At 36.2% G+C, this 24,744-nt stretch overlaps 2 protein-coding genes across 3 annotated transcripts; both read left to right on the top strand.

Annotated features, from left to right (window-relative positions):
- The first annotated feature begins 347 nt into the window (after positions 1-347).
- LOC106904588 (interferon alpha/beta receptor 2-like) lies at positions 348-15,282 on the top strand. 2 transcript variants are annotated; one of them, XM_014969001.2, is made up of 7 exons: positions 348-499; positions 2,661-2,793; positions 7,880-8,055; positions 9,377-9,516; positions 13,358-13,520; positions 13,637-13,716; positions 14,463-15,282. In XM_014969001.2, exons 1-7 carry the CDS (start codon positions 448-450, stop codon positions 14,556-14,558), a joined length of 840 nt encoding a protein of 279 aa, XP_014824487.2. In that variant the 5' UTR covers positions 348-447; the 3' UTR covers positions 14,559-15,282. The 2 variants fall into 2 exon arrangements, with proteins under 2 accessions (XP_014824487.2, XP_014824488.2); XM_014969002.2 differs by having other exon boundaries at positions 13,637-13,751.
- A 773-nt stretch (positions 15,283-16,055) lies between these two features.
- On the top strand, positions 16,056-24,215 carry LOC106904587 (interleukin-10 receptor subunit beta-like). Its single transcript, XM_014969000.2, has 7 exons — positions 16,056-16,285; positions 18,087-18,210; positions 21,092-21,264; positions 21,390-21,544; positions 22,186-22,339; positions 23,415-23,557; positions 23,636-24,215. The coding sequence occupies exons 1-7, from the start codon at positions 16,234-16,236 to the stop codon at positions 23,810-23,812; spliced, it is 978 nt and encodes a 325-aa protein (XP_014824486.2). The 5' UTR covers positions 16,056-16,233; the 3' UTR covers positions 23,813-24,215.
- Positions 24,216-24,744: the final 529 nt, after the last annotated feature.

The raw sequence follows: 24,744 nt of genomic DNA, 5'->3' as shown, positions 1-24,744 counted from the left end.
ATACTTTTTTAAAAATCAATGTTAGGGAATTATTGACTTAAAAGAAGTTCCTACAAATGCACTAGGTAAAGTAGAAACTAGACACAAACCGTGGTAGGATTTTGTGTTTTTGCAGTGCAGGACCATCTGGATTTACAGGAGTTAAACTGGAGATTAAAAAAATCATCTGATCAGTTTATCTCATGACTGTGCTGTTTGGATCCTCTGGTTTCAGAACGGTGCTCTGTGTGTGTGTGTGTGTGTGTGTGTGTGTGTGTGTGTGTGTGTGTCGCCGTCCGTTCAGGCTGCAGACACACAGGGAGGGACTTCTCAGGAAACAGAAACTTTGAGTGACGGATCTGGTTTCCCAGCCCCCACACCTCCGCCCCCCTCCATCACCTCCCAGTGCGCGTCTTTTACCTCTGACAAGACAACAACGCTTCCCCGACCGCTGGCAGCTTCAACCCTATGGGGGGGACGATGGGGCTGTGGACGCTGCTTCTCCTGCTCCTACACCTGGGTAAACTCACCTGCCTTCACTTCAAAACATCTCTGAACCTCTGTTGGACTTACTCGTTGAATTAACTCTGGCTTGTTGATGTTCTTTAGTGTCTCTTATTTCCAGTAACTAGTTACATTTACTCACTTGAGTAACTTTATTATGAAGTATTTCTACTCTTATTTTCTACCCTCTAAATAAGAAATTATCCAACTAATTTAACCAAAACTTCAGCAGACACAGATACACACCTGAGGTTTCTGTTAAAGTTTCATCAGTTTTTTGTTGAAAAAACTGATTTGGAAACATTTTCTTTTGCCTTTTTGTTATTCATATGAATTAGTGTCATTTTCATCTTTAAAATACCCCAATTTCCACTTAACTTTATGTTCTGGTCCATCTGTTGATGTCATTTTAAAATGTTAAATGATTGATAATTTGATCAGTTACTCAGTACTTGAGTCGACCTTTTACCAAATACTTTTTTTATTCTTACCTGAGTAATTTCATGGACGGCCACCTTTTACTTTCACTTCAGTAAAAATATGCTGAAGATTTTGTCAAAGTTTCATAAACTTTACATTAAAATAAAAGGATTTGGGATTTTTTCTTTTTCTTTTTTGCCTGATTTTGTTACCTTGTAATTATGTTATTTATATAAATTATTTCCACTTTTGTTCATAAAATACTCCAAATTTACACATAACTTTACATTTTGGTCCATCTGATTATGTATTTTTAGATATTAAATTATTGATTTTTTGGTCAGACTGTCTACCAAATACTTTTTCATAGAGATGTGCCGATCAGGTTTTTTCCTCCCGATACCGATACCGATCACCCATGAGGGCCGATCACCGATACCGATCACATAATTATTATTATTATTATTTTTATCATAAACACTACCGGTTACATTATGTGGAAAAAGGAACCATGAATTCACCTTAATTAAGACAAAAACTTGTTTTTAATAACTTTTTCCAAGAAGAAAACTAAACAAAACAGGCATTGTGCAAATTGTACTGCTATTGATAATACTATCTTTAACAGACTGAAAACATATGAAGGCTCTGAAGAGGCTAAATAACACAAAGAGCCAAAATAAAACCTCTCAACATTGCCAAAAAAAATTCAAGTATAAAACTTAACATTCAAAGGCAAAAACTGGTTCCATTACAATAAACAATCCAGAGTTACTGAATGAAAACTTCCTGTTAGCATGGCGGCTAGCTGATTACTGCTAGCTCTGATTGGCTGTTTCTGACTGAGCGGAGTAATTATGCAGAACAGGGAGGAGATCGATTATTTTTTCAGAGATTATCTGTCTCATGTTAGGACAGCGAAAGTTTTAATATGTATGTAAACTTTATTTTTTTAGGTTAGATCCTGCAGCTTTAAGCAGGTTTGGTGTGAGAGTCACTACCAGGTGGAGCAGAAGCGAAGCTCCGTCTGTCAAATATTACTACCTGTAGCGTAGCAGCGGTTCAACAGGAGAGCAGAACCAGCGTCTTACATCGCAGCTCGAAGACTTAAATAATTTTGCGGGTTATTTGTTTAGCTTTCTGACCGTCATGCTAATCCGGGTGAGTGTTTGTAGCTGTGCGCTGCTTTACCTGCTATCTGATCCTCCGTATGTCTTTTTTACTGCAGTGAGCCTCGATGTAGCCAAACTCTGTCAAGTATGGCATTGTTTTTATGCCATGTTAGATTCGTTGTGTTGATGCATTTTGACCTGCTTCAATTTTCCGCCGCAACACGCAAACTTCCCCATTCACTCAGTGCGATAGTTCCACATCGCTTAGGATTTGTTGCTGCGTGTTTGCGCAGAGTGAAGGAAAGAGGAGACCAGCTGCACAGGCAGGTTGGAAATGAGATGATCGGTATCGGCAACAAGAGCCAATGATCGCCGATCACCGATCATGCACTTTTTCACGAAAATCAGCCCGATTATGATCGGTGACCGATCGATCGGCACACCTCTACTTTTTCACTCAAGTAACTTTTTGGGTGGCTACTTTTTACTTTTATTTGACTAAAATATGTTGAAGTAGTTCTACTTTTACTTATACTACAGTTTTAAGGTACTCTTCCACCTCTCCTTGTTGTTTTTTGACCAGAAGGACATCTGTATTTTTGTTTTTGCGTGTTTTTTTAAATGTTTCTCTGCATGTTTCTGCAGCAGTCTGCATTTCCCTCCCAGCGCCGGCCAACGTTTCCATCACCTCCTACAACATGGAGCACATCCTGAGGTTCTGGCCGGACCCGCGGACCCCCCCAGACGCCCGCTTCACGGTCCAGATCCACAGCACCAGGTACCGCCCACAAACAAATTCACTGACCTACTTCAAAAGTACAACACAGAGTGACTCATTCTAATTTTAAAAGTAGGTTTAACACCTAATTAAGCCTATTTTAATTAGGCATTAGTGCAAGAGTCAAGGTGTGACCATACTTGGAGTTTAACTTTTTCTCCTTTGTTGTTGTTGCACCCAGGTAAAATAGTCAGAGAAGGTTCATTCCTGAGCGAATTTTCTGTTTCTTTTGGTTGAATTTTCAACACTTTGTACCTCATATATGTTTTTGTTCAATTGAAATAAAGCAAAACTAACTTACAAGTAACTTTTTAGCAAGATGCATGAGTTTAAGTCAATAATTGCTTAATAATATTTAAAAAGTGCATGCTATAAGTAACAAAATCTGCCAGTGAAGCAAAATATTTTAACTTATAAAATTGAAAAATGTCTAGTTCCACTGGAAGATTATTTCACTTATAACCAGTATTTTTTTAAAATCAACATTAGGGAATTAATAACTTAAAACAAAAGTTACCTGTAAGTTAGTTTTGTTTTATTTAAAGTATACTAAGAGATTTGCACTAAAAACTAGACCAAGATACTTTTGTTCACTGGATTCAGATACGTCATGAAGAACTTTTGTGACGTATTTTTCACCACAAATTACAACAGGAAGTGTAAATGTCAGTGCCGTTTTGCTGCTTCTTCCTGAAGAGTTTGAAAAAAAATTATACTTTTAATGCTGATGGTTCATTTTTATGAACTTACAAAGAATTAGTAAAGAAATTTTGTTGAAAAAGAGGGAAAACCCGGTCTTACTTAACAGCAGAAACTACATTCAGAGTTTGAAGGTGGACCTTACCTCATTAAATTAGCATTTTGATTGTCAGCTAAGAGTCTCTTTAGCTGATTTTATCTCTTAGAGACAAATAAAAAGGTCATTTTGCCACCAGAAGGTTCAATAATTACTTTAATGTGTTTGTTTGGGGTTTACATTTTCGGCTGATAAGAAGAGTGATGCTGTGGGCTGTCCATTAAATGGATCCACAACTAGAAAGAATGTAATATACTTTACAGAGCAGGGGAAATTATGTATTTGTTCACAAGCTATTCCATCCAAAGTGTTGATTATTAGTAATACAATATAACCATAAGCAAGATAAAATTTGTATTAAAAACAATAACAAGTGTTATATTGGAAGTTATTTAAATATGACCTAAATATAAAATAAATAACCATCATGTATGGAAATATGTTAATCTATTCGTCCAGGGATTGTGAAACATGTTGGCCTAAATATGTTGCAATTTTCCTGTTTATCTAAAAGTTGGTGTTTGTGATAAGTAGAAACTAAATAACTAACGAAACTGTATATTTTTACTATGTTTTTCGCCTACGCAGGTTGCCATTTTTTCACCTGCACAATGCCTGGCACTGTAACCAAAACCATTAGCAGGAGCTAAAGTAATTAGCTAGCACTAGCGCGAAATCAAAACAAATGGAAAGATAACAAATGGATGTCTAAAAGGAAAGTTTTATATCAAACTCATCTAATATGTCTGAGAAAATGTTTTGATCCTGATGCCTACCGTAAACAGCTTGAGTTTCCTTTCCAGTTAGCATTTCCGGTTAGCATTTTGCAATTAGCAGAAGCACAAACATGGCCGACTTTCGACTCTTCCTCCATCTGGTCCTCCTCATCTTCATTCCCCTTCTTCACATTTCTACATTTCCATCGATTTCAATTCGCTTCAGTTGAAATTAAATGAGCTGAACTTAGTAAAAATTACTTTTCATGCAGGGCGGAGCTAGCGGCTTAGCGCCTAGAATGCGTGAACTACTCAGGGTGCGCCGCTCTAAGGGGTTTTCCTAGCAACCTTTCACTGAGCAGTTTTGTCTGGTTAATTAATGATCAGCTTCTTCTTTTAACTATTAATCAGAAAGTTGGTGAATGTTTGCGCTATATGACCTCTTTTCGTTAAATGAATGCTTTAGATGCCTCAGAGTTTATCAGGATACAGATCGAGACTTGTGTGATTCTTCCACACAAACCAGATGATATTCTGGATTTCCTCCATGTTTGTTTCCCTAAAATGAAACCAGTAAGCAGTAAACAAAATGAGCTGGAACAATCTTATGACATCACTATTTAGGTCAAAGATGAACATTTGAGTTGGGATTTTTTTCATTGTGAGAATATTAATGTAAAAAAATCCAAACAGGATATAAAAGAGACACATCAGATCTGATCATCTGATTAATACTCTTCACTTTAAGGCATTTTCTAGAAAAGAAAGATTTGTAATCTGTTGTTTTTCCCCAAATGAAGCCTTTATTTTTCTAAATCTTAGACATATTAGTAGGAATTTCTCACATATTTCCCCGTTTTTTTCTTTTTTAAGTCCCAAATTGGTGAAGTTTTGCACATGAACAGTGAAAAGTAGGCATTACAAAGTGGGAATGATTTGTCTAAACTGATGTTGGAGACTGAAATACTCAAACTTCTGAATGAATTGGTGCCAGAAATGTGTATAACCTTTAATGAGAATGTATTTTTTAGAAGCTGACACTGAAAACTACACATATAACCAGGTGTTATGTTTGAGGTTTATGAGCTTTTTTGTGTTTGGTTTTGGTTTCAACCAATCACCTTTGAGCAACATTTCAGATGGTTTCATCACTCTCGGCCACCCAGTTTATCTAGATGGCAGAGTTTAATGAAAACAAATAATTTCAAGGAAATCTAGAATGTTTTCAACACACTCTGGCCCTATTTCTACCAAGTATTAATGTTTAGAATAAGAAATGTTCTCCTAAATTTAGCTGAAGTGCTCATTCTAATTAACATCTAATCACTAAACTTGTTTTTTTTGTGTGATCCAAAGATAATATGTGGACATTCCACAATTAGTGAAAATATTTAAAGTTTTAATTGAATTGATCCATTATTTAGAGCAACACTTTGTAAGTCTACAGCTAAAAATGTTATTTAAATAAAAAAAAATATTGTTTCTGCATTTTGGACAAAACAAGAACCAGGTTTGGATTCACAAACACTTTGTTGATCTGAAAAGCAACATAAAATTAACATAAATAAAAAGTAAAGGAAATTACCCTTCTTTTTTGTTTGTTAAATGTCCTTATTTAAACTATAACTATAAAATATATTTGTGTTTACTTAGCTTGTCATGACCAGCAATAAAGTTAGTTATTTAGTTAAACATTTGCTTGAGTCTACCCAGCCTGTTGTCAGTCAGCAGATGGAGGATTCACAATGGTCCTTACAACACCAAAATTTCCACATAATGTTATATTTTGGTCAATCTGGTGATGTGATTTTTACATATTAAATTACGTTTTGATCAGTTTAAGTCGCCTTTTTACCAAATACTTTTTATTCTTACAGGAGTGATTTCTTGAATGGCTACTTTTGACTTTTAATTGAGCAAAAATATGTTTGTAGGTTTTTGGTTCTGTCTGGTGTATTTTTACTTAAAATTTATTTGTCAATTTTACTCCACTCAGAGCAGCTATACTTCAAAATATTTTACTCAAGTAAAAGTAAAAGTACATTTTTGCCAAAAAGATACTCGAGTTGAAGTAATTGAGTAAATGCAACTAGTTACTACCCAACTCTGAGAATGACATGCAGCTAAACATCTGGTTCTGGGTCAGTATTTTTGTTTAGTTTCTGGTCCAAATGTCTTTGTACATTTGAAATACGACGAATCTGACTTACAAGTAACTTTTCAACAAGATATATGAGCCTGTTTTACATCAATAATTCCTTATTATTAATGAAAAAGTGCATGTTTCACTGAGAATTTATTTAATTTATTTCACATTCAGCTGGCACTGTGCCGTTACCTAGCAACCCAGGCCAAGCCAAGCCTGTTGCCTAGCAACCCAGTTCTAGTTTCACAGGCAGATTATTTCACTTACATGTAAAAACATGTCTCAATATGACTGAAATAATCTGCCAGTAGAACTAAACTTTTTCATTGTTATTAACATAAAACTCCTATGTTCTCCTGAAAAGCCACTTGTAAGTTAGTTTAGTTTAGTTTTAATTCAAGTGTACAAAGATATTTACAATAGAAACGAGACAACAAAAAAAAACTTTAAGATTTTGTGATTTTGCAGGGAAGTGATCCAGAGAACAAATATGTCTCTTCCCAGAAAATAAAGTACTAATCTGATGCAACAAGTAGCTAAAACACATTTTGGTAACACTTTATTTGAAGGGGTTGAATAAGACTGTCATGACACTTTCATAAACATGACATAACTCCTGTCATGAACATGAATAAGCCTTCATGAATATTTATGACTGCTGTCATAAAGCGTCATTCGGTAAATTATGACACTTTTAATACAAAGTTGACATTATTCAAAATGTCTTTGTTATGACAACTTGACATTAACCAATAAATCATTACTGTTTAAACTTTACCTTTAATAACATAAAGTTACCTAATTTTTAAAGTGCAATCAGTAATACTTTTATAACAAATTTATATCAGTAATGATTTCCTGGTTAATGTCAAGTTGTCATAACAAAGACATTTTGAATAATGTCAACTTTGTATTAAAAGTGTCATGATTTACCAAATGACGCTTCATGACAACAGTCATAAAGCGTCATGAAGGCTTATTCATGTTTATGACAGTGTCATGTCAGTCTTATTCACCCCCCCTTCAAATAAAGTGTTACCCACATTTTCTGCTTGTGAATGTGTGGGATAATTCATACTGCAGCTAATAAAACAATATGAAACAGTGGACGTGGCTGAGGTTTGTGGAAATGAGTGCAGACACTCATGTGAATTGGTAAAAAGCTCAAAAGGTTTGTAAACATCCGCACAAACATCAACATCCCTCATTGCACTTAGATGTTTCCATCATTTCTCCACAGAGCCGCTCTTAAGTTTCATTTCTCTTTCTGGGAGCTCCTCTGACCGAGTGCTTTTCTTTCTGAGTAATTGTGAAAGTTTCATAAAAGCTGTGAGTTTCCTGCCTGAGCATTTAGGAAACATTAATATCTGTAGTGCGACACAGCAGCCCTCGCTCCGTTCTAACTGCCTGTTTGCTTTCTCTGTGTAGGAAGCAGCGATGGAAAACGGTGGCTGAGTGCGCCGAGCTGACGGCCGGACAGACGTGCAATCTAACCAGCAAACTAAAGGACTCGTTTGGCCTCTACGTGGCCCAAGTCCAAGCCTTCAGGACCAACCAGACCTCCAGCTGGACCACATCGAATCTGTTCCACCCTCTGGCTGACAGTGAGAGACAAACAAAGCCGAACATCATCATTCAGACCTGACATGTTCCAACCAAACACATGAATACAGAAAACGTCAGATTTATTGTTTGGATAATTTGTTTACCAATCATTTGGTAACATGATTTATCTGTTTTCTCAAACATAAATTACCATAAACTAAGGCGTGATAGCAATTGCAAACATTATATGCTGCAAAAATACAAACTCTTACCAAGTAATTTGGTTTAGTTTCCAGTGCAAATATCTTATTGCAACCAAAATAAGACAAAACTAACTCACAACTGACTTTTCAGCAATATATAATAGCTTGTTTTAAGTCAGCAGTTCTTGAATCTTAATGAAAAGTAGTACTTCCACTGGCAGATTAATTCACTCATAAAATGGGAAAAATGTATTGTTATAAGTGAAATAATCTGCCAATGTACTTTTTAAAATCAATATTAAAGAATTATTTACCACCGGTCTAACTGCTAACAGTATTTACCAACGGTAAATAATTACGGATTTACAAAGAAGAAATGTTTCTAAAGAAACACAACAAAAAATTAACAGTGCTAATTTTGGTTATTTAGCCTGCCATAAAAAATGGGGGAAAAAATGGGGGTTCAGTTTAAAATACAAGCTAAATATTTAGTTTACACACAAAATATTTAGCTCTAATCTGAATTATTTAGTTTTAAAACAAGATATTTAGCTTGCTAAATAAATATTACTTTGTTAACTATACTATAAATATTAAATTAGCTTCTAATTAAATATTTAGTTTGAAACTGAGAAATTTACTAATGAATAACATGGTGAAAATATTACTTTAAAGCTGAACTCTTATTTCTTTCTCTGACTAAATAACGCAAATTATTGCTGCTAAGTTTGACTGTAACTTTTCAAACATATAAATATAAATATAGCACATGCACATTATGTATGTTAACAATATTATTTTGCGTAAAATTTTTGTATCAAACCATTTCCTCAAAATTAACTCCCTCCCTTTTGTCTTTCTGTAATCTGAACCCGGTTCAATAATGTGGTGTCATCTGCATATAAAGTGACGTTTAGAGTGTTTGTAGCAGTATGTATACAATTTAACCACAATTTAAAAAGTTTTGAACCAAGCAAAGAGCCTTGTGGCTCCTCTTACTTAACCCTAACAGTTTTTTCTAAACTTTGGTGATAAAAATATGCCAGTAAACGATTTAACTGTCCCTAATTTGACAATGGCAGCATTTACATTATTAGTATTTCTCGCATTTAAAGTGTAACTAGAGTCTTTTATAAGTTTAAAGCCTTAAAGCAGGTTGATGTCTTCTTTTCGTCAGCCGTTCTGGGACCGCCTGAGGTTTCCGTGTCCGGCTGTGGGAACTGTTTGGTCCTGCAGATCCGAGACGGCCCTGTGCAGCTGAAGGATCTGCAGAGGGAAATGGAACTGAACGTGAGGAGAACCAGAGACGGCGCCGAGGTGAGAGTTCCTGACAAAGATCCTGTTTATTCTTTATTTCATAATAGTTTCCCTTCTCTTTTCCTCAACTTGGATGTGAATTTTCTTCAGGCGTCCCTCATTTGTGTTTCATCGTCGTTGCTATGAAAACAAATTTTTCTGGACGATCAAATTAGTGCGATAAGTGATAATATTGTTGTTGTTTTGAGCCCATTTTCAAGTTAAAAATGCAAATAAGTTCACCCTAAACTTTGATTTCTAATAAATATTTGACATTGGAACTGGACGACATTTTAAATGTCCAATATAAAGAAACAAAACAACAAATAAAATTAATACTGAAGTCTCTGTAAATTAAAAGGTGCTAGTTGAGAGAAAAATAATTAAATGGAAAATAGCGCTTTACTGATTTATTTTTTAAAACGGCAGACTTTAAAATCCATGTTGATCAGTATTTTATTAATAAATTAGTCTGAATCCACTACATTTTTATCTCTAAAATTAATGAAAAGGTTCAGTTAAAATGAAAAATAAACTGTTACACCATGACTTATTACAGACATTTTTATGCTTTGGTGCATCTTTAGTTCTCTTTCTCTTTATTGTGATTGACTCAGGAATTTATCATTTTGCAATTTCAACCTTTAATATTTTGTATTTTTTATAATTTCATAACTTTTTCTCCACAGGCCATTTTGTATCATTCAAATGTTAATTGTTTTTGCTTTGATTAGCAATACTTTAGATTCTCTCTAACTTGTTATTTGTGTTTACAGTGATATCCTGATAATCCGCCAACATTTGGGTTTTTATTCTTGTTATTTCTGTTTTACCAGACTGAATTGTGTCAAGTTTCTTTTCTTTCAGTGCATTCTGGTTTTGATTCTTGCGTTTTCCTTCTTGGTTTAGTTGCTTTAGATTTGTGGTTTGGTTTCCTCTGTGTTTAGTTTTCTCCTTCTCTTTGCTTTCTGCTTCCTCTGATTGGTCTCACTTGGTGTTGATGTTTCTCTCCTCCTCAGTATTTCAGCTGCTTGGTTTTATTGTTTCTTGCTGGTTTCTCTTGTTACACCATCTGAATGTGAACCACTTTTTCTGACAATGAGTGTTCTGGGCGAAAACTAAACTACCAGCTTAGTTTTCCTGCTTGTTTTTCTCCAGGATTGCCAACAGTGTATCTCTATCATGTATCAAAGTAAAGTGGGTTGAATATAAATGCACGTGACTTTTTTCCTATTTTTTTCTTCCATTTAACAAATCCTGAAGGAAACAGAATGAAACCAGGTCAGATCAAAATGGCAACGCATAGTTACTACCTGTTGATCTGTCACATCTAATCCAGCTGAATATTTTGTAATTTGGCATCAAAATGTGAAAAAATTTGAAAATACTCCAAAGGTAAGAATATTTTTGCAATGTAGATGTGACTCCAATCATAATCTCTTATATTTCATATGAACTGGCAAAAACAAACCCCAATCAGTGGAAACCAGGTGTAATGTAAAACCTTGAGAAATTTATGTAAAGTGGACTATATTTGAAATTTTGCATTTTTAACCTATTTTAATAAAGAAAATAAACTGAATGCCATGGTAGGAAATAGTTTGTTTATGGATACAGAAGGAAAGCTGATGGGCTCAAAGTGGCAAAGCGTAGCTACTTCATGTAGCTAACATCTAACCCAGTTGAAAACTTTGTAAGTTGGGATTGAAATGATACAAAATGTGAAAATTCTCCATTGGTGTGAATACTTTTGCAATGTACTAGTTGTGACTACCGTCAGGAGTCTGATCTTGTCAAATTTCTAATCAACAGCCCCAATCAAGCCCCAGCCAGTGGTGACCAGGCACAATGTAAAGCTAATATGTAGTTAAAACACACATAAAATTCAGCATTTTAAAAGGGGAATATACTGAACTCAGTGGTTAAACTGGTGGAAAAAAAAGCTTTGTTTGTGGTTTCAGAGCAGGTTGGGATGAAATGGCAAAGGGTGGGTGTGAATACTTTAAAGGACAAACTGACCCAGAGCCATTAATTTCTGCGTCTTTGTGGTTCTCCGGCCTGTTTTGTGATGAGCTGCGTTTGGTTTGTGGTTGTTTTCGTCCCCTCAGGGTATTTTACAGCCTTCATGTCATCATTCTGTCGTTTCCCCTGTGGTTGTTTTTTTCTCTTTATCATGTGATGTTTTTCAACTCATCTTAAAACCTGCTGATGACATGTTGTTTTTTTATTTAGCAGAGCTCAAAGTTTGACGATTTCACCTGCTTAAAAAACTCAAACAAAAAAACCATTTAAAACAGGCATGTTGATGATTTTATTTAAATATTTCTGAGCTGATCAAACTGTGCTCTCAAACCAAACTGCAGTTTCTTTACTGAATAAACTGAAACTGAACTTCCAGTTTCAGTCTGCACACCTCAGCGGTTGACTCCTGGTTATGCTTGACATTTCCTGTGCAGCAGGAAGTGATGCGCTCCACCATTTCACAGAAATTACTGGAAAGAGATGGTTTTAAAAGACGATTAATTAATTTTGGGGATAGCACCATATTTTGGAGACTTGCTGGGAACGTTTGAAGACAGCTTTTCATTTTTATTAAGGAATATGCATAATGCATTCATCATTTTTGACCAAAATTATACAAAAGTAATGTGACAAAATGTGATTTTAGAGAAAGGAAGGAGAGAATCACTTGCAGAAAGTTGCATTTTACCAAACTGAATTGGCATTTTGATACTTTTTATAGTTTTTACAGTTTAAATTTTAGGATTATTTTGCAATTTTACCAAAATTGTGTTGTTGTTTATGTGATTCGTGTGATGAGAAAAAAGTTTCCATTACAATTTTGTGACAGAAACCAATTTCAATATGTCCAAGAAACCTCGTCATCCCAGCACCAAACATTTTTATCAAAAAAATTTTTTTCTTTTTTTTTTTTTAATTGGCACATTTCCCTTAAACTATTTTTGAAATGTTAAATTGTGCAATTACACTGTTAATGGACACATATTTAATATTCTGATAAGGTAAAAAAAAATAAAAAATTGCAATTGCGATGTTTCCATTACATAAGAAACTCACTTAAAATCACACGTGGATAAGTTTGTTCATGCAATAAGTCGTTAAAATCATGCTGCGCCATCATCCTCCAACTACTTCCTGTTCTTGTTTTCATTGTTTCTGCCAGTAGTAACATCCTGTTGTTGATCATGTGATGCAAAAAAAGTGTTTTCCCTGTATTCTTGTGAATTTTTTTTTATAAACCTACGTCTTAGTGCCAAAACCTTTTATTGAAAAACAAGTGTTTTTCTTCTTTCAATATTGGTGCGTTTCCATTAAGCAAATTTATTTTTGAAATGTCAAATTGCACAATTATATGGTGAACGGAAACAGATTTAATATTCGCAACAACCACAATTTCGCAGTTGTGATGCTTTTGTTAAATAAGAAACAAAATTAAAATCACACATAAATAAGTCATTAAAATCATCATCCTCCGACTGCTTCCTGTCGTCTTCTTTTTCGTAGTTTGCGTTAGTGGCAACATCTGGTTGTTGGTCACATGGCTTTTGTGATGCAAATAAATTGTTTCCGTTTCAATAATACAAAATAAACTAATTTCAATAAAGCTGTCAGAGCACCAAAACCCCCTATTGAAAAATCAGTTTTTCTTAATTATTGTGTTTCCATTAAGCAAATGTATTTTCAAAATGTCAAATTGCACAACTAATGCAGCTTTTGATCCTATTTCACTCCTCCTTCACGTTCTGTATCATAGCTTAATTTTCTTTTCCAACCAGTCTTCCAAATGACCATCTTCATCCTCTCTTTGGTGACATTTTGTCGTTTCTGTTCTGTGTTTCAGTTCAGATTGGAGCAGCCCTACCAGCAGGAGACCGTAATCTCGTACCTGCAGCCAGGTGTGGAGTACTGCGTCTCCGTCTCCTTCAAGTCCTTCATAAACCGGAACAGCGTCCCCAGCGCACGCCGCTGCGCCTTCACCAGTCCTCCCCCACCCCAGCACTCATGTACGCCTCTTCAGATAACGTTATTCCTGCGTCTGAGTGTAAAACGTCTGATTAATTTAGCTGTTTTGGTGTGAATATTTTGGCGTTCTGACTTGTCTCGTCCTACTGTTCCTCAGTGTTCCTGGTCCTCGGCCTGTTGGGGGCGTTTACTCTTTTGGTGGTTATCGTCGTGGGCCGGTTCATCTTCAGCAGCAAGGTGAGCTTGGAATTACTGAGACGACACCTGAACAGGTCAGTTCACACAAAGAACACCCTGTTGGGAATCAAAATGGCCGCTCTGGTAACTTTAAAGTAAGAATAACTCAGGAGGAAGTCAGAGGATCAGTGTCTGGTCGGCTGATTAGGATGTTAGATCGCTTTATTTTTGTTTTAGTTCAGTAATTTAATGCTCAGAAATACAGAACACAACATTTAGCATAGAAGTTGATGGAATCTAAATTTCACTTGTTTTCCCTTGATTCAGTTTGTTGCATATCTTAAAGGTTATAAATTTATGTTAATTTTACCTGAATAAATATAAAACGTAAATATAAAAAGTTGTTTTTGAATGGTTATTCTATTTATAAAGGAAAAATATCTTTCCAAGCCAACAAACTACTGACTAACTTTAATCAGATAACCTACATTATATTTAATTTTATTTTATCTTTGTTTATTTTGGAAACAAAGTGACAGTTTTAATTTGACTGCTTTCTGATATAGTAAAGTGCTGGATTATTTTTGACCATAGAGGTTTTTTTTTTTTAAGTTTAGCATTTATACAGAAGTGCAGTTAAACATTATTTTTTGCCTTTTTTGCACCAGTTGGGAAAAATATGACTTTTAATCTGATCTTTTAGAGTTTAATGATGAATGTTGTGGTTAAATTTCTTTAAATCAGCAACACAAACATCCTTAAATGTGATCTTTTTTGTTTGTTTGTTTGTTTTTGTTGTTCTTTAGGTTAAAAATCAACTTCTGCCCTGCATGAAGTTCAGATCTCAGTCCTATACCTGCCTGAAGTCTTCTCTGACAGAGGGGGACGGCGTTACGACCTAAGGCATCCTGAGGAAACAGGAGTTCAGTTACTTTGAGTTCCTCTAGGGAACTTTGTTTTTTTTAATATTTACTTTTATGACCGAGTTGTACTCAGGATATAACCTCCTCACCTGCCATAGGACATTTTTTATACAGTTAGTGTAAAATAATCACTGTTAATGAGCACAAAGGGTCTAATTTATCTTTTTTCACTGAGGTTTATTTTAATTTTCTTTGGTTAAAATATGTTTTTTTCCTTCTTCTTGAAGAAATTTCTGCCATTGTGTTTTGACTCTTCAATAACAGAATGTGTGTTTAATGTGTAAAAATCTATATCTTATTATTTTGTTGGAAAAAACTGAATGATTTATGGTTTTGGAAAAGGTACCTGTACTTTTTTAAACCTGTGTTTTGGATTTCTGAAACAAATGACGCACACCTCTCAAAGAATCTGCACAGATACAAACTGCTTCTGGAGCTTATTAACAGGAAATGGCTGCTGAGGAAAGAAATTAATAATTTGAATCAACAATTCAATTATATTTATACTCTGGTAAAAAAAATCTGAGCAGATTCTGATGAAACTGTGATGTAAGAAGATCCAAACTGTGTGTTTTTCATTCAGAAATATAATTTATTTGTTCCTTATGGCAATTCTTCTTGATGTCTGTGCAGGAACAGATTTCCGAGCCTTTTATTTGATTGTAAATGCAATAAAAATGAAATAAATTGTGAATTTTCCTAGTCTTTGTTTCAAATATTTGTTTTTAAAATCATAATTTACTGCCAAAAATTGAGGATACTTTATGATGTTGTAATAATATATTAATACATGTTACATACAGAACCCAACTGTTATAAGAACATAAATATCTATGTTCTTACTAATAAACTGAAGGAGGTTTACCTTATAGCTAAATATTTAGCTTTAGACTAAATATTTATCTTAACTAAATATTGAAGCTAAATATTTAGCTTGATAAGTAAATAAATATTGAGCTTCAAAATAAAGACTTAGCTTTCTAAAAATATATTTAATTCAAAGCTAAATTTCTATTTAGAAGGTTAAATATTTAGTTTGAAAGTAAATATTCAGTATGCTACTTCATATTTAAATTGAAGCTAAGTATTTAGCTACAAACGATTTTTAGCAAACTAAATATTTAATTTCACAATAAATAAATATTTAGCTTGAACACAATATTTTTTTTAAACTGGCATTAATAAATTCATAAATAAATTATTTTAGAAACAAACCCACTTTTTAATTTTTTGAAAGGCTAAATAATCCAAATTATTGCTGTTAATTTTTGACTGTTCTTTATAAATGTCTGTGTTTGATCAGAAATAAATTACGGTAACTTTTCCACGATATTCTACTTGGAAGCATTTATTTCGAAAGGTTACCGTAAGGCTCCGTATAAGCGCGCAGCAGAAAGGAATCCGAGCTGCGAGCTGCCGTAACGTCGTGTTTCCTTGAAGTGAAATGAAAAGTGACTGACTTGACGTGAAACGTGACGTGTCCACCCTGAAATTATTATACATTTGCTTCCGCGTATTTCCCCCGCCTGTTGTTGATGAATGCAAACGGGAACTGAATGAAACGGCGACTTTGAAATGACCAACCCTGGGACGCTGTACTGAAGTCGGGACGAGACGGGGGCCGAACCGGACCGGACCGAACCTTCGGATCAACATGTCAGTCGCTGTTTATGTTTTCATCCTGACACTTTCAACACTAAACGGAGGTAAAGTTCCGTTGTTTTTGTGGGTCAGTGAACGTATTACCGTAAATATAGAGGGATAATGGAGGACTTCTATTGTTCTGATAAACTTGCATGAACATTTTTGTGTTTTAATCGGTTTATTCGTGATAGTTTATAGGGTGTACTGAGATATTGTAGTTTAATTCAGGTTTTTGTCCAAATGGACATAACACGTTTGGACCGAACTCCCAGAAACGTTATTTGTACATTTTTCTACTTCAGTCTGTTCTGGCTGCTAAGTCAACAGATTTGTTTATTTATAAAAGAAACTGTGAAAAATTACATCCATGTCACAAAAATCACACTAATACCATGTATCGATGTCCAAAGTGTGACCCGGGGGCCGTATGTGGATCCTGGACGGATTTTGTGTGGCCACTAACTTCAGTTCAAGAATAATGTAAATTTGCTTCCTCAACACGATGCAGATGGCTCAGTTTCATTTCTTATTTGGGCAAAATTATAACCAACAATTCTACTTTTTCCTATGGAAAATATTAGGTACATCACAAAGTATTCATGATGTTTTTATAACTAAGCTTGTAAGGTAAACAGAATAATATGTACCCAGTAACTTTGACTAAAAAGATGACTTTAGTGCACCCTAATCTTATTTTAATTAAATTATACAATTTGACTGAATAAAGCAAGTATTTTAAAAGAAAGAGTGACCAACGTGTTTAGCTGGACCTGTAAGAATTGGCAAATTGCCTTTCTTAGTTTTACTTCTATAATGACTTGCACATCTTTTTTCTACCATTCACATAATTAAATATATTTAATATGCTATTTGCTATGACGTGTGAAAACAATGCATCTTGTTGTCCATATTAAATAAATAAATTCTATGATAAAATATTACATGCTTAGCTTATTACTGAGCAGGTAGATAATAATTTGTAATATAACTTTTGTTGATTTTTTTTATATATTTATATTTCTGGCCTGTGAATACATTTGATTCGGCTAATTTGACCCTCGTGACAAAAGGTTTGGACACCACTGATTTAGTGATTGATTACAGAAAAATATAGTTCATGCTGTAAGCTACTTTTAGGGATTTATTCATTAAAAAGGGGCTAAAATACCTAATGTGACACTATTGATGTAATCTATTAAAAAGGTTCTAGTAATTTAAATTACATTTTAAATTGTTGCCACATTCTTTCTCTCTTTTTTTTTCCAGGGCGTGAAGTTTTCAAAGAAATATTCCATCTATTTATTTTTTCATTTTTTAAAATTTTTCTGTAACATGTAAAATGTCAGACAAAGATCCAGAGTAAATAGAGAGCTCTGGTTTTAAAATTCATCACGTTAAAAGAAAAAGAAAATGTCAACCAACCAACTTAGGCCCAAGCCTTAAACCCAATATTGGTTGTTCCATCTTTGGCAACATCAAGTGTCTTCTTGTTCACTTACCATCCAGAAAACACTTGCTGCAGCATTCTTGTTGGTTGTGCAGTAGGTTGCACTTCTGCTTTTCAAAGATGTGTTGTTTCATAATAGCACATCTGATTGCAGCCGTTTTCATGTGTGAGTGTAAACGTTGAGTTATTTGGATTTAAAGTGACAAGACACCTTAAAACAGCTCAAATAGGCAGAATTGAGCAGACTAAGATCTCATTATCTAACAATGATTTAATGCATAAAATATAATGAAGATGTTTTGTTTCTCATAGAAGAGTCCTAACCTGTTCAAAGAAGCACAGTAGAAAGTGGTAAATGATCAGATGTGAGCAGGAGACTGATGCCATTCTTAACTTTGCTTCTCGGGTCTGTGTAGTTGTATCAGGAGTCCTCAGCAGTCCCACCAATGTCCAGTTGACCTCCAGGGACCTGAACCTGGTCCTGAGCTGGGATCCACCTGCAGAAGCACCCAGTGGATTGATCTACACCACCGAGTTCAGGTAAGTTTAACTACTATTCTCCTCTGAACAGAGCTTCCTCTGCAGGCGGCTGTTCTGGCTCAGCTGTCTTTGAAGGTTATTCCAAATTGGAAGAAACACTAAAGAGACCCAGAACCCTTTGGAGGGATTATTTAAACCATTTCATCCAGGGACCTCTTGGGATCCTGGAAAAGAAAAGATGGCTCAGCCTTGGAGAGATGGAAGACAATAAATGGATGTAAAATGAAAAACTGACTCGTGAGCTTCAGAGGGAAGATGGAGAAAATGATCTACTGTTTGCAGCAGAAGATGGAGTCTTTCTGTGAATGAACAGAATATATTCACAATTATAAACCAACAAGGGTTTTTTCTCGCTCTCCTTCTTGGCCTGTTAGCCTTCTTTTCATTACGATTTGCACAAAAACTTAGTCAATATTCCACTAATGTCGAAATAACACAACTTTGGAATTGCAGTGTTTCCATTAAATAAGTAACGCAATTAAAATCTCACACCTTTGTTCACAAGATAAGTTATTACAAAACATCTTGCGCCGTCGTCCTCCAACTACTTTCCGTCGTCTTCTTGGCGGTTTGCATCAATGGCAACACCCGGTTGTTGATCATGTGACTTGTGTCCTGCGAAAAAAAGTATTTTTGTTGCAGTTTTGGAAACTACACCAATTTTGATATGAACAAAAAGAACACTTCATGATAGCAATAAAGCTTTTTATCAAAAACATTTTTTTTTCGAAATTGGTATGGTTCCATTCAGTGAATTTATTTTCAAAATGTCAAATTACACAATTATATGGTCAATGAAAATGCAGCTACTGACTTCTACATAGTCATCAATTGTCTGAGATGTTATGTGGCTGGAATGTGATTTAAAAATCACATTTACAGTCGTACTCTAACAGGAAGAAACTAAAGAAAGCCTCTGTGCATGTAGCTGTTTGTGTTGTTCTGCTTATTTGCACTGCTGCATCCTCCTTTCTGATACGCTGGTGTCAGTTTCCAGAAAACTGCCTATGGAGAGTTTCTGAGTGTTTCTCTGCATCTTCCTTAAACAGAAAACTGTGAACTGAAAGTTGGAGTCGACTGGAGAAGAATTTTTTTGTTATGAATCAGGATTTTCTTCTGGAAAGGAAAACAGCTGACTCATGTTAATGAGCAAACATATTTACAACAATCAGCCATAATAATACTTCCTTGTTTCCAGCTAGCAGTTCAGCACAGGTCAGTGTGGATCACATGCATTGTAAAGTACAACCAACATGTTCCGCACCATTAACAGTTGTAGGTCCATGGGACATTGGTATAGTTTGGGTTGAACCTTGCCTGCCCAGTGACAGTCCAACCTGTGGTCAAAATGCTCTCCTGAATACGCCGGACCATAAAATGCCATACTGCTCAGTGGAGAACGAGGCATAAGACCAAATGATGTCAACCAATCCCCCTTACTTTTCTCCTAATGATCTTCTCTGGATCTGTAAAGTTTGCTGTGGGATGTGTCTCTGAGATATAAGGAGTGGATCCTGTCCAGTCCTGTAATTTGGGAGACGCAGTCTCCATGGATCCGACACTTCTATCCAAATTCTAGAACGCTGATTTGACTGAGACCTGAAGAATTTGGAAGCCAAGAGTATACTTCAAACTAGTTGTGTTCTTCAGATCATCCAGGAAGCCTTGTCCCTCCACTGCCACCAGGGAATACCTCTTCAACAAAGAGGTGCAGCATCTCAAACCAAAACATGAAGAACATGAATGCATCTCACTTTCCATACCAGCTTGAGTTCTTGCCATGATCCCACCTGATTTCATGTGTTCCTGAGGTAAGGAATCTAAATGATCTGACCAATCCACGCAACATCTGAATGGTCCAAATCCAAAGCTCACATCCAAAGGACATGTTGGTTGGTCTGTGGTCATTCTGTCCACAATACGATCTTCTGTTCTCCAGTTTTCCTACTTAGGACCAGTTTTGGTGGATCTGGATCCCTGCAGATGGGGGACAATCCACTGACTGGGGACGGTTCACCCCAGTGAGCAGGTTTTAGATCACCTTCACCAGTGATGACTCTCTGTAGTACTTTTCTGACTTTATCAATTTCTCTAATCATTGAGGAAACATTTTGACCCACTCATATTTCCAGTATCACTTCACCTCCTTGAAGTTTTTGCAGCTGTCTAGTGGTTCCACCACAGCATTTCAATCAGGCTGAGGTCTTGATGTTCACTAGTTCATTGCAGAACCTTTGTTTCTTGTTCAGCCATTCTGTTGTAAATCTGTTGTTGTCTGAACTACCAAGGAGATCAGAGTTGACTTAGTGGATGCAGACTGCCCTGGTTGTAAAACAGATCCAAATCTTGTTCAAAATGGTGATGTGTATTGTGGCCAACATCTACTTTGGTTCATTCAGATGCAACTTTGCACAGAGTCGTACGACTCTAAACCTTCCATACAAACTGTCTTATTTAAGATTCATCATTCTACAGAAAGACAGACTTTTCAAGAGCGTGATCTCAGACTATATTTGTCTTAGTTAGCTTGTTAAATGCAGCCCCAGTTGCTCCTCTGAAGTCATTGTTGATGTCTTCTCTTATTGATGTTGAGTTGCAGAGCAGCAAACTTCACCTTCTGCAGAGGCGATCACTCGGAAGATCAGTTAATCATCTGATCGGCCACACATGGCTGCTACCTCAAATCTTAAATCCACTGAGAGCTGTGAGGACGGATTTAGCTTCTCCCAGGACTGTATTGACAGTCGCTGTTGTCAAAGTGGTTATAAAACCGGCTCCTTAGTTTTGACTAGTTGTCCATTATGAAAGCTAGTTTTATGGTTTGTTTGCTTTTTTCCTGTGTCATTAACTGTGTGTCCTTTTATTGCTTGTTTTGTCTCAGGAGTCGCGTTAGAAACTACAGTCCAGGCTGTGTGAACATCACAACCTTTCAATGTGAACTCAGCAATTTTAACATCAGTTGCTATGGGACATACATAGCGAAAGTCCGAGCTCTGCTGGGAGAAGACGCCTCAGCCTGGGTGGAGAGTAAAAACATCACTTTGGATGAAGACAGTAAGTATTTAACGCACATACCCCAAAAGTTCACTTAAGCATCGGTTTTAGATCTGGAAACAAAAGCGATTAGTGCTGCATGTTTCCAGGCAATCCAGAAATGAATTCTGACTTTTTCTCTGCAGCCCTGATCAGTCCTCCCAGCGTGTCGCTCTTACCCATCGGCCAAACTCTGGAGGTCAGCATTAAGGATCCAGAGTTTAAGATCTGCTCTCTGAGGAATGTGTACTACACAGTCAGCTACAATATCACCTACTGGAAGGAAGGACAGGAGGAACAGGTGGGATGCAGGTTAATCGGTTCATGGAAAACCAGAATGTTGATCAGGCTACTGAGTGCATGTGAATTCAACACCAACAGGCTGATGGTGTAGCACAGCTGTATGTCTGGCTGATCAGACTCTGTAGAAATGGCCCTCTGCTGCCACCTGCTGGATTTTTAGAGAAACAGCAGCTGATCAACAGCATGTCCATCAATCCATCTCATCATTGATTGATCAGTCAATCTGCCTGTCTGTCCATCCATACATACATCCAGTTGTATCTCCATTCATCTATCTATCCATCCCTTCATTGATCCATTAGTTCATCTGCCTGTCTGTGTCCAACATCCATCTATTCATCCAATTGTATCTGTATCCATTTGTCCTTTCATTGATTGATCAATCGATTTGCCTAACTATCCATCCACCAATCCATCTATTCATTCATTCATTCATTCATTCATTCATTCATTCATTCATCTATCCAATTATATCTCCATCCATCCATCATTTGGTCTGTTCATGGATCCATCTCTTTATCCATCCATCCATCAATGGAAGATTGATTTCATTTATCATTACCTGGTCTCCTCTACCAGTCTGAGACCTGATGTTGTGTGGCTGCTTCGAACTGACTGCCTCTCTGTCACCCCCTACAGGAGAGAATCCACAATGACTACCAACAGGACCGGGTCGTTTTAGGTGATCTGGATCCCTTGACCAAGTACTGTGTACAGGTCCAACTCAAAACCCTCAGAAACAAGAACCCCACCGAGTCCAGTGGTGTCCTGTGTGAGAGGACCGGCGACACCGGTACACTCTTTGTGATTATAATTAGTGAGGAAGTTCATAAGCACAGAACAGGGACGCAAGTTATCAATCAATGAGTTGATTTACAGTAGATTGATCTTATCAATCGACCAATGACTAATTGATAAGCAGCTATTTTCTTAACGTGAGCTTTTTCTTGTATGGAGGTATTCAACGCTCCTTCCATAAGGGCTGCATTATATGCTGCATTTAAAACAAGGAACATTGATATGTTTTGACATTTTCTTGAGTCGGTTGTATTAAGGTGAAACTTAAGAAGCTTATTTGTTTGCGTGTTTATATTTCAAAACAGAATTGCATAAAGTACATTTTGCATCCCACACCACAGCATTTCTCTTTCCAGTTCCGTCACTGCTATACTTGTATATCAAAGTGGCGCCCTCTTCTGGGTGGTGGCCAAGCTACAACATTGAAAGAAGGTCAAAGTGGACCTTATTATTGATAGATTGTTATTTAGTCTGATCACCCCAACAAGCAGAAAACAGGTGAACATATGCAGTCAGCTTGGCGTTTCTCAAGTACGACACCTGACTGGATGAAACTAACGTTTGTCATTCGACGTTTTCTTTTTAAAAATATTGTTAGCTTACTTCTTTGTCATCGTACTTTCCTTTTATTATAAGTTTTTTATTTAGTTGCAGCAGCTTGCTGTTTAATCCAGAGTAATGGAAGACTTGGGGTTGGTTACAATTTAAGCTCTTCGATGGCAACCAGATGGTACTGTGTGTAACTTGTATCGATAAACTGCACAGTGTAATTTTTTATTTTTTTAATGATTGTCATTTATTGATGCTGTCACTGAACAAACAGGATTCATACATTTACCATTTGCTCCACTGACAGTAAGGACTTTATTGGGGGGGAGGTTATTAAACTTCCTTAATTAGAATTACTAATGACAAAAAAAATCTAAGCTTTTATCGTAAGAAATTTATCACAATGCATTATAAACAATATGATGAATCCCTACCCCTAAACCTGAGTAAAGTGGAGTTTAATCTAATTTCATGTTCAGAGGTGGAAAAGTTCTCCAAACCAATCACAGTCTCTGTTTCAGAAAACTCTCCAGTGGTTGCAGCTGTGATCGCATGTGCCGTCATCGCAGTGGCTGTGGCTGTGACAGTGCCGGCCGTGGTGAAGTGGAAAAGTATTTCCCACTTCTTATGGCCAAAGGTTCCTCTTCCGCGGCATTTTGAAAAGGTGCCTCTGCTTTCAGAATTTCTGCCTTGGATTTAAGATTGATTTAATCTAACATCACACTTCTTTCTGCTTCCTCAGTCTCTGCAGGCTACACCAGAGTCCTCTCTTTGTTTAATCACGCAGCCCACTGAGGAGATCGCCCCGGTGAGCATCGTTACAGTCGAGGAAAGCAGCCATGAAGGGACAAAAGAGAGCTGCTACTGCAAACAACTACATGGCACAGTGGGGAATAACTGTCTACGTCCTGCTTGTTGATGTGACCACAGTTGACCACAAAGACTCGATAAAGTGGAAGATTTTCATTTTAACAAAGACTTCTAAATAATGTGATTGTAAACGGATATATGCCGTTTATTTACTGTACCTGTATTATAACTGGCTGTGTTATGGTGACATAAAATGTCACATGCTGTACGGTGTTTCTGAAGACGTGGAAGTAGTTTTTTGGGAGAATTGTTTGTAAACATGTAAAACTGAAGAAGTTTTCACAATCAAACATTACTAATTTAATTGTTTGCACTTTTACCAGTCCAGAGATGTTCAAAACCAAAGCTGAACTGTTTTTTTATTGTGTGCTGATGAAACTGAACTACAAAGTGTGTTTGAAAATGTTTATGTGTTGAAATAATAAAATGCAGTTCTTGATTTGTCTTTAGAAGGTGTGTTTGTTGTTTGACAACTCTTCCATTAGTCTGCGTTAAAATGCTTAGCATCTTGTGGACTTATAGTTGGTTTACAAATAAGTAAATACACCATCTTTTAACACATACCATACCAACTTTATTTATAAAGCACTTTAGAACAATCACAGCTGATACAAAGTGTTGTACATTAAAACACAACATCAGCATCAGATTATTTGACTTTAACCGTTGTGCGTGAGAAGGACTGAGGCAAACGTAAAGGACTGTGGCCAGGCACGTGCAGGGGGCGGGGGGTAGGGGTGCTTGAGCACCTACCCTTTTTGCTCCTTGCCCCCAAGTCCCCTTTTGGTCAATTTTTTTTTTGTTGGTATTTCCTAAGCCCTCTTCTGACACATAAAAACATATACTAAAATTATTAGTTTTTTTGTTTCTTTTTTGTACAACATGATAATCCCTCCGGTCACCTTGTTACCTTTGACCTTTTGCCCGTGACGCATGACGCAGTTGCCTCTCGCGCAGTGAGATAAGGCGGCTAACTGGAGC

Source organism: Poecilia mexicana, unplaced genomic scaffold, assembly GCF_051168715.1.
Source record: "Poecilia mexicana isolate PSO_F unplaced genomic scaffold, ASM5116871v1 scaffold_2, whole genome shotgun sequence".
Classification (NCBI taxonomy): domain Eukaryota; kingdom Metazoa; phylum Chordata; class Actinopteri; order Cyprinodontiformes; family Poeciliidae; genus Poecilia; species Poecilia mexicana.
The sequence above is the reverse complement of the archived record's forward strand: the minus strand, read 5'-3'. Positions and strand labels throughout refer to the sequence as shown.